This window comes from Rhea americana, unplaced genomic scaffold, assembly GCF_003343005.1.
Source record: "Rhea americana isolate MKP2758 unplaced genomic scaffold, rheAme1 scaffold_227, whole genome shotgun sequence".
Taxonomy (NCBI): domain Eukaryota; kingdom Metazoa; phylum Chordata; class Aves; order Rheiformes; family Rheidae; genus Rhea; species Rhea americana.
The window spans coordinates 1,233,377-1,243,383 of record NW_028186343.1 but is presented as its reverse complement, the minus strand read 5'-3'; the positions used below and the strand labels follow the sequence as shown (position 1 = coordinate 1,243,383).

At 49.3% G+C, this 10,007-nt stretch overlaps 1 protein-coding gene across 1 annotated transcript in view; it reads left to right on the top strand.

The window, feature by feature from the left end:
- The window catches only part of LOC146595391 (glutathione S-transferase theta-1), a 20,119-nt gene extending 10,264 nt beyond the window's left edge, over window positions 1-9,855 (top strand). The window contains exons 2-5 of the mRNA XM_085305836.1: window positions 4,071-4,158; window positions 5,756-5,906; window positions 8,219-8,395; window positions 9,467-9,855. Of these exons, the coding sequence (XP_085161962.1) occupies window positions 4,071-4,158; window positions 5,756-5,906; window positions 8,219-8,395; window positions 9,467-9,667 (617 nt within the window). The 3' untranslated portion in view covers window positions 9,668-9,855. The remainder of the gene's footprint in view (window positions 1-4,070; window positions 4,159-5,755; window positions 5,907-8,218; window positions 8,396-9,466) is intronic.
- Window positions 9,856-10,007: the final 152 nt, after the last annotated feature.

Genomic DNA, 10,007 nt, shown 5'->3' with positions numbered 1-10,007 from the left:
CGGCGCAGCGCCCGGGGCTGCGCGGGGCTGCGCGGGGCTGCGCGGGGCCGCGCAGGGAGCTGCCTGCGCGTTGCGTCTCGCTTGCTCCCTCCTCACCGCCGCGTCCTCAGTTGCCGCTTCCCCAGAAATTGCCCACTCAGCGGGGTATTTTCCTGCGGGCCAGTGCGGCTTAGCCCTGCCTAGGTCAGTGGAAGTCGCAAGCCCCGCTTGCAGCTTGGGAGGGGTGAGCGCACGCTGGGGGGGCCGCGGTCTCGGCGGGAGGAGAAGACGCTTGAAGCGGACGCTAGCAGATCGCCGGAGCTCGAGGGCGCGGGCGGTGACTCCGGGGTGAGCGGCGCGCCGGGGGGCAGAGCTCGGCGCGGACCAGCCGTGCTCCGGCGGCAATTCGGGGAAGGTCAGAGGCGCACGCCGGAGCCGAGCCTGCTGCCAGCCCGGCAGCTGTGCTTGGCCCACCGAGAGAGGAGGGCTCGCTCCTCCGCTAACCCRAACGGTCTTGACTAGCTGCCCTGTGCAGGGGCCTCGGTACAGTGGTTTGACCATGGAGCGCTTATTCCCGGAGCTGTCTCGTAGCTGTGCTGCAGCTATTTTTGTGCATCCCCAAGGAATGTTCCTCCAGCCATTTCTAGCAAATTAGTCACAGTGACAGGCGAGGAGAGCTCTGGGAATGGTGGACGTTCAGCAGAAACATTCAGCTGTTCAGACTTGTCCAGCTGTAAAGATGACTTGCCCATTTATGTATTGCATTTTCCTGAGAAATTGTTTGTTACTTCTTTGCCTAAGACAAAGAATTGCATCTAGAAATCCTTGGCTGAGGGGATGGTTAGGCAGGGACATGACAGGCAAATGGACTTTTTTTTTTTTTTTTTTTTTTTTTTTTTTTTTTTGCAAAAACTTGCCCACTTATTTCTACTCACCAGTAAATCTCCTTCCTTACACTATTCCTTACCCTACCTTCCTCCCCCCTTACGAACTGCTCTCGCTCGCTGCGTGACCTGCCGCGGGCAGTGTGCGCTCTGCCCACGAAAGCTGTTCCTCAAAGCCCAGCAGTGCACACAGTGCGTGTGCACATCCATGCGTGACRTGAAGAACTAATCCCACCAGGTCCAACTGACGTTAAACAGCACTGCAAGTCACTCAGCATCCCAGGAGTGGTAAAGATTGGCCACTTCATAAGTAGCTCTGTCCATAAAAGCTAGCTGAGCCTGCTGGAAGAGAGGCATGGCCTAAACTCTGCTAAACCTCAAATACAAGTCTTGGTCTCTGTTTTAATATAATAATCAGTTCTGCTGAAGCAATTTGAAGGTAGTGTTCATACCAAGACTTTTATCAGTTTACAGATCAGTAGTGGTCTCTGCACAGGGCTCTTGTGTCCCTATGTAAAAACACTGTGTGAGCCAAAGCAAGCAGGATGCCGCCCCGTGGCTGCGGTGCCGGCAGCCCTCGCAGCGGCCACCGACCCGCAGGAGGGACACGTCGGTACAGTAAGGCGAGCGCGTTAAGCGTTCCTGCCGGGACTGTTCACTACAAAAGCTGGCTGAAATCTGATTCCGGCTGCCCTCGCCCGCTGCTCGCTAGGATCSCGTCTCGGCCGCTTGCTGCCTCGGGGGTACGCGCGGGCCACGATGCCTCGCTCTGCGGATTGAGCTCTTACTGCTTAGAAGCATCTTTGCCTTGCAGCTTTCTGCTGCGTTTTTTTGAAAGTCCACCTGAACTCTGCAGAGCTCCTGGCTTGTTTAACATCGGGAAACTTAGGGATGTTAAAAGGAGCTGGATTAAGACTCCTAAGAAGCAAACTGGCCGTTCTCAGCACCGTGCGGTACTTGGCTCTCAGCCCCACCCTGGGGGAATGCCAGGTGTAAGCTTCTCCGGCGGTTTGAGTTCGGGTGTGCAGCGAGCCGGGGGCTGCAGGGGTGTGCGTCCCCCTGCCAGGGTGAGGGTCTCGGCGAGAGTGGTGGGAGCAGTCGGTGTCTGTGCGGAGAGGCTCGGTGGATCCAGGCAGCGCGGGCGGTTAGGAGAGAGGGCCGGAAAGGAGGCACGAGGGTGAACGGGAGCTGGGGTGCTTCCCTGGGACGAGGCAGATGTGCCTTCTCRTCCCTGCTCCCCAAAGCTGTTTGCTTTGAGGAGAACATGCCCAGCAGAGCAGAAACCAGAACGCCCTGTCGTTCCCAGGCAAATATCCCATCCRCTGGGATAGATGTGCACTTTCTCTCGTGGTTTCTGTCTGGCTCTTACTCCCAAGAAGCCCTTTCCTCCTGCCTCTCCTCCTGACAGCGCGCCTGGGGCTCCTTCCCAGCGAAGTCGCGGAGCGCCAGCACCCCCAGTAGCCGGAGCCGTCTCCCAGCAGGGCTTCGAATCCCCTCGGGCAGACGATGCCTGGGAGCCTTCGACTCCCCCGAACCTAGTCCCACCCAGAGTTTCAAAAAGCACCTCTCAAAGAAGAGGCGAGGCAGGGGCCAGGCAGCTGGAAACGGGGATGGGCCTACGTTTGCTCGGCTTGGTTTGTCTCATTAATTAGATTATTGGGAAAGGAGTCAGGCACTTTGCTGGTTTCTCTAACTTTTAATGCAGCAATCTTCCTTTCTCCCACCCCTTCCACAGCCAACTGTAAATAAACTTGATAGTGCAAAACCTGTTTTTATTTCTCTGAGACTAATTCCTGCTGCGCTTCTGTCCAGTGATGCAGACACTGCTGCTGCCTCCTGACTGGCGGCAAGCAGTTCTTYGGGATATAGATCCTTGTTTCTTAGCTAATGGCACTTAATCCCTGAGCAAAAGGCATTTTTGTATAAGACTTTCTGCTGATCATGCTGATTCGATCAGRTTTGCACCCTGGAAGGTGATGTGCCCCTAGAGAGAGCACTTCAAACAAACAAAGCAAATCGACCTTTTCTTTCGTGTGTGTCCCTGGACTCGCGTGCGGGTCCCGGGCACGGAATCGCTGATTTGCAAGTTCAGTGCCTTCGTGGGGGACCGAAAACACGATTAGATATCCCGCTGTTAATGTCTCCAAACTCCAGTGACTGCGGAGTTTAAACCCTTTTATGGGGTGGCTTCTTSCCCTTGCGTTTTCCTGGCGGAGGTAGGTTGACACGCTGACCTAGAGCCAGCGGTGACAYGGGCTAGAGGTGCATGAGCTTCCCYGCCCCKAGCTAATTTTCTACTATGGCAGCAATGAATTGTTTTATGGGCCTACTGTTATATTGCTGATATTTATGTTTTTCCCATCCCAGCAAGAACTCTGGAAACGTCCTTAGCTGAGTGTCTGCTGTGGGACCAGCTCTGCAGACAGCATTTGTTCTCTGTGTAAATACTCAAATCTCTCTGCTCTTTGGAGACAAACAAACAAGAAAAAGATTTTATTCCATGTGTCTGTAAGGCAGCCAGGCTGCCTTTGATTATTGACCCATTGCAATGATCTCTGTGGGCCCAAAGCTTTCAAGCTGCCTTGCGTCATGACTTCATCCTAGCTAGATGGGGCTTCGTGAAGCTGGAGGAAAAACCRTTTGTTTTGTTGTCGCCTGTGGGAACATGACTGGGAGCAGCAACTGTGTGCCCTATTAGGAGGCTCCRCATGCAACTCAACCCTTCGAGACCCTGTCTCCTTTGCAAGTATCAAATATTTTTCAGCTGCTCAGTTATCTTTATCCTAACTTTCCTCTTTCCCCGCTGTGATCTCTGTGGCTGTAGGACACAGCCTTCTCAAGTCAGGCCAGCTCTTTCTGGTTGTCTGCAATAACATTTTCAGTGCCAGCGTATTCACCGCTGCATCTTAATGCCTCTTTGTGAGTGATTCTTCGGTAGGTTTTATACGTGTGGCTGGTACCAGAGCAACTGAATTCCTATATAGTACTGGGAACGGCTGCATGCCAGTGACAGGCCYGAGCAGACTGCAGTGTCTGTAGGTGGCTTTATACTGACTTTTCAGTTTTATAACCTTTTAATTATGGAATATGACCGTATGGGAAAAACCTAACACAGTTCGCTGATTGTCCAGYTGGAGGCAGCTATTTCGCTGATCATTCACTGGCAGATACTCTTCTAACCTCTGCCTTGTCTGTTCTTGTCGTTAGGGTCATCGAACAGCGAAGGGGCTGCCAAAGTCAGCCTCCTGAAGAAAGTGCCAGCCCTGAAGGACGGAGACTTCACCCTAGCAGAATGGTGAGAACCGGTCCTCAGCCCCCCAGGGGGCCAGTAATCCTGTGCAGCRTTCAGGAGATGTGGTTCCCTCTGAACGACTAAAGATCACAGGATTGGCCACGAGCTTTTAGGACCTGGGCAGGTTAATGATCTACTTTGGCATTTCAGTGTCTGTGTTCCTGAAAAAAAGGAGATGAAAGTACATTSACTTGCAAGGTTATGGTTATACAGTGAAAGCTGTGCATGGTTCCGATAGAYGTGATCCACGCTGGGAGATGTTGTTAGAAAGATCCTCCCTTGGCAGGAACTTCTGTAATTATGCAGGATCAACTAGCCATTATAGTCTGTTTATGGAGAAGCAGGTCCTTTCTGCCTAAGATGATGTTACAAATGCTTATTTACTCCATCACATACCTTATTTCTTGATCTGAAGTGGGTAATACACTGTGAACTCACACCTAGCTCCTGACATATATATATATATATTTACATATATATATATATATAATTGCACTGATATTATTTTATTTCAGATCACTTTGCCTTCCACATAACACTGCAAAGACTGAAAAAATCTGCATGAAATTTCATACCTTATAACACATTGAGTATTTGTAATAGTATAACCTGATTTGTAATCTCATTTGCTCTGTTTCCATTTTCTTTGAATTATCTTTCACAACCTAAATTGATCAGCTGGTTTAACTTCTTGAGCTTCTCTTGGATGCAATTATCTCAAAAACTAGATTATAAACACTGCAGGGAAATGTTTAAAGCTTATCAAATCCCTTTTACACTAGGAGAGAGATGGAACCACTTCTGTTTATGAGAGTCAGTCATAAAGGCCAGATGAACCCCTGCAGAGACAAAATGTATGTTTTACATTCTAAAATTACYGTGGAGATCTATGATCTAGCTGGCTAGTAGTATCTTAAGACTGCAATAATTGAGTTATTGTAAWAGGAGGGCCTGAATTTTCTATCCTTGTGCCCACACAGGGTTTTCTGTGGCATCTCTTTGTAGCAGCAGCCTACACATTGCAGATAACTAAGATTTTTTTCCATCTGGTTTCTCATGCCAGTTAGTGATGATACCAACATATGGACATACCAAGCCAAAAAACAATCCGCGGGCTCTCCCTGCCGGGACTCCCACTGGCTTCAGTGGAAGCTGCGGGCTAGAAAGACCTAGATGTGATCAGAGGGCAACGTATCTTGTTAGATAGTTTCATTTCGCACACAAGCACATAAACATCACTGGGTCTCAGAGAGATRGCTCAGAGCAGCTGGGGACCGATATGGTTAACGTTGCTGATAGATGATTATGGAGATTTATTGTTTGTTTACTCTGTGTCTAGTCACTGTCCAGCAGTACCATGCACCATATAACAAAAGTATGATTTTCCAGCAGGTTCAAGTTTTCAGAGTGGTTAAGGGAAGTTAGTGCCAACAGGAATTAAATGCCTCTGTATGTCCCCCGGACTCCATCTCAAATCCTAACCTGAATGCTGGTTAGTGGAAGCCACGAGTTCCTTCGGGGCAGGAGAGGGAGCCCAGGGGAAAGCACTCTGCACCGCAGCGCCCTGACCCTCTCCTGTCTCTGATTACTGTCCGAGCAGCACTGCTATCCTCCTGTACCTGAGCCGAAAGTACAACACTCCYGACCACTGGTACCCATCGGACATACAAAAACGGGCCCAGGTGGACGAATACCTCTCATGGCATCATGCTAACATCCGGGCTAATGCTCCTAAGACCATGTGGATCAAGGTAAGGAGACTGAGTACTAAAATGTGAGCAAGGTGATATTTTCCTGGCAGAATACYGAGCATTTGGACAGGTTCAATACAGAGAATTTGTCACACTGAAATAACAAACTTYGGCCATGGCTAGCTGAGAGGAGCTGTTCTTCACCGCTCAACACTGGGATTGGCAAAAGCAGCTTTGGTCATTTTTATTCTTTTCCTTAAAGTTGGTGTGTTCCTTAAAGTTGGTGTGATAAAGTCTCAAAGCCCAAAACATTTTCRTTGCCTGTGTTTGTGGACAAATCTATAACAGACTGGAGTGTTGCCTCCCCCTCGTTACACGGCTGTGCAGAGCATGCAACACAAGTACAGAGGTTTTGCTGCCTTGGTGAGTGCTTGCTTTGCTGCTGGAAGCTGAAAGCTTGCATTCTTCATACACCAACTCCCTGAAGCCCCATGAGGGTGGAGACCTAGAAGAGCCTTCCGCTACCAGCACACATACACACTCCTTTAAAACAGGCTCCGGGACAGATCGGGGTACAGAGAGAATGACAGGATTTCTTTATTCAGTGTGGTCAGATCAATTTATATCTAGGTAGAATTAACAGTGTCACCCTAAGGCAGAAAGCCACTTATTACCGGATGATTCTGCTGGACACCTATCTGCAGCCAACTTCTCTGAAAGTTAATGTAAATGTGCGCAGAGAAACCCAGGTGCAAATATAGCCCTGCAAGTACAGCTGTGATACAGACTATCAGACAAAATAAGGGTTGCCAGTAAACAGGTAAGAACTTCACCATTCCTGTGTTAGGTTTGCCCTTGTTTGTGCTTAACAAAACATCAGGGCTCATTCACCTTCCTGATGTGTTGATATTTGAATTTTTAGCTAGAGAGCACAGAGAAGCAATACAAATATGAGTCAGATTCATACAAAAAGCAGTTTCTTCTAGTCTCTGCAGGCTGACACTCAGTGCTTCCAAACAAACAAATCCAGCTCATTTCTGCTGCTGATTAGATGATCTAGCTACAAAAAAGATCCTCAGAATCACTGGAAGTAGGAAAATGCATAAAGCCACTTAGCTAGACATCGAAGAGGACAAACACCCCAACAGCCCCAAGAGAGAGGAAAGGAAGAAGATAGCATTTCAGACCACTACGCCCAGAGATCCCATAATTCATAACTGGAACCGCTTTGGAAGAGAACCGGCCATGAATTTTCTGATGAAATAGACTTTGTATTTGGCAAACATCTTGGTTTGGATTAAGCAATCACAATATGAATTGCTGAATGTACTAGCAATAATGACAAATTTGCTCCACTCTCATCAGTGGAAATTTATATCTCTAATTCTGCTTCTCTGAATAAACCATATTTCTTTASAAGCTGTGGTAGGTGGAGGCAGCATAGCTGTGGAACACTGAGGGCTCCAATAGTGCATATATCTTTGTGAATCATTGCTGGAACAATAAGCATCTAAACCCATAAGTTTTTAATTTGAGATTTGCAGCTGACTTGCGGATACAACGCCCTTCAGAGATCCTGGCCTGAAGATGCACGGTGACAAATCTCGCTGAAAGGCTAATGCGTGCAGTGCCAGCAAAGCCCTCGGAGACGAGGACCGCACTCACATGATTGCTTTGGGAACATTTGCAGTGGGTTAAGGCAGGATTGCCACCCAGCTGCTCGGGAGGCCGCCGAAAGGCTCGTGGAAGAAGAGCCCTTACCCGCTCTCAGCCTCGCTGGCTGCTCTTGCACAGGGCAAACGCTTTCCCTGCCTGCCCACCCAGTCCTGGTGCGCTGCGGTGCCTCCCGCGCTCGCTGCCATGCCCTCCTCTCCGTGTTGGTGCCTRCCTGCCTCTAGCACCAGTTGCGCCCACAGCTGCAGTGGGTAGCGGTGGGCTGCTGAGCCCGCAGCCAGGGCGGCTGGCAGGCTGTTGAGAGGGAGGGCAGAGCAGTGGTGACTGCGGTGGAGATCTGCCTTCTCCAGGGCTGCCGGGCCTTTCTTTGGTACCGCAACAAGGTGGAGAGGGAAACGGCGAGGCCGGGCGCAGAGTGGCAGCTGAGGCCTCGGTGTCTTTCTGTGCGTCGCTGCCCGTTAGCTGGACGTTACTGTCGCTGCAGATCCGCCACACGGGACTGCTTGTGTGCTCTCTGCCCACAGACCACTTTACCTGGAGCTGCAGCCTGCGAAGCTCTAACCTCGTCCCCTGCGGTGGCTTTGCTGCAGGGTGGTGACACTGGCAATCACGAGTAGCTCATGGGCTGTAACTTAAAAGACTCCCGCTAGATCCACGAGGAGGTGGCTGATGGCACTCCAAGTCCCTTCTCTCCTCAGGTACTGATTCCTCTCTTCACTGGGCAGCCGCTGCCCGCGGAGAAGCTTCAGGAGGTTATGGATGGACTGTCCACTTCGCTGAAGCAACTTGAGGAGAGATTTCTGCAGGATAAAGCTTTCATCATCGGCAGCGAGATTTCTCTTGCAGACCTCGTGGCCATTGTGGAGCTCATGCAGGTGAGTGCTGGAGAGCGGTAAGCAGATCTCAGCCCTAGGGAAGACGTGCTGCCAGGCAGGGAGGGGGGCAGCGTGCGGGTACACTTCTCTGGAGAGGGCAGTGAGGGCGTATCTCAGCAGGACTGCCCTAAGATCACCAGGAGAATATGGGAGTAGGTCAGAAAACGATTAAAAAAAAAAAAAAAAAAAAAAAAAAAGCTAGCTTCAACTGATCTCTTCTGTTTCTGTACTCTGACAATATTTCTTCACTTCATCCCTTATCATGACTATCATGACTTTATTTTTAGCCTCTGCAGAAGGAGGCAATATATAAAGAAAGTGAGAAGCGATAGGAGACAGGTCTGGTGAAATAACAAAAAGATAAAAGAACCTTTTTTTATCATACAAGAATATTCTTCTTCAGATGGTACTTGCCCATGCCATGTCTGGAAGATGCAAAAGTGAATCTCAGCTAGATGTAATCAAATTGAGGCTGTTACAAACAGAGTTTGCTCTCCTAGGCCATCAAGGCTTGGATCTTGCAATTCRGAAATGCTTCCTGCTCATAATTCTGTATTCCAGAGACTCAAAAATTGCAGTTCTGCTTCTCCACAGCATCATGTTTTGGAGAGTGGCACAGCAGAAGGTAAAAGAGGACTAGATTATGCCAACTAAGACRTCAGTTCAACTAAATGATTAGCTTTTGTGCTGTGCTTTTGCTGTCCAATCTAGCATTCCTCACTGTGGATTTTGCAAATGTCCCAGGAACTGCTAGCCCACCATGGCTTTGACGCTATATCTGAAAACTGCTCACAATAAGCGATAGTCATCTCTGCTACCCCATAATACTYCTGTACGCAGGAATGGACTGGGCTGATAAAATTGCCTATAAAATACAGGCTAGCTTCTGTGTCCTGCACTGCCAGATGGACACCCTGGGCTAGAGGAGATCCTCCTTCTTAGGGCTCCTCCAGGAGCTCCTCCTCACTTTCTCCCCTGGCCTGTACCTGCAGGTACGTTCTTGGTGCTTGCYGTCTTGGCAAAGAGTTGACTGCCCAGTGTCTCACTGCTGCTCTGTCCCCCTTTCTGCAGCCTGTCGGAGTCGGCTGTGACGTCTTTGAGGACAGACCTAGGCTGATGGAGTGGCGCCGGCGGGTGGAAGAAGCTGTGGGGAAAGAGCTTTTCTTCCAAGCCCATGAGATGATCCTGAATATCAAAGAACTGAGTAACATTCAGATYGATCCACAGCTCAAAGAGCACCTGGCACCTATGTTGATGAAGATGTTGAAATGAATTAACCTATGTTACCATTTTTTCCTGCCCTTTTTTTAATTTYCCTGATCTCCAGTTTTATGTGTAACTGGAAAGAGTTCTCTAGTTCTTTTGCAGAAATTGAAGAACCTGCCCTACCCTTTCCTGCATCTTTAGGGGTAGAAAATGGGGAATTTTTGAGACCTGAAACATTAAATTTATACAAAAGACTGGGGGCCTATGGGTTACTTATTACGTGCCTCTGGGTTTTATCTTAGAGTGTCAGTATTCTCAGAGTTGGTGGAGACATGAATGCTATTTCTTGACAAAATCTGAGCTGGCCTGCAAACTGGCAGCAGCAGAGAACCGTAGCGGATGAGGA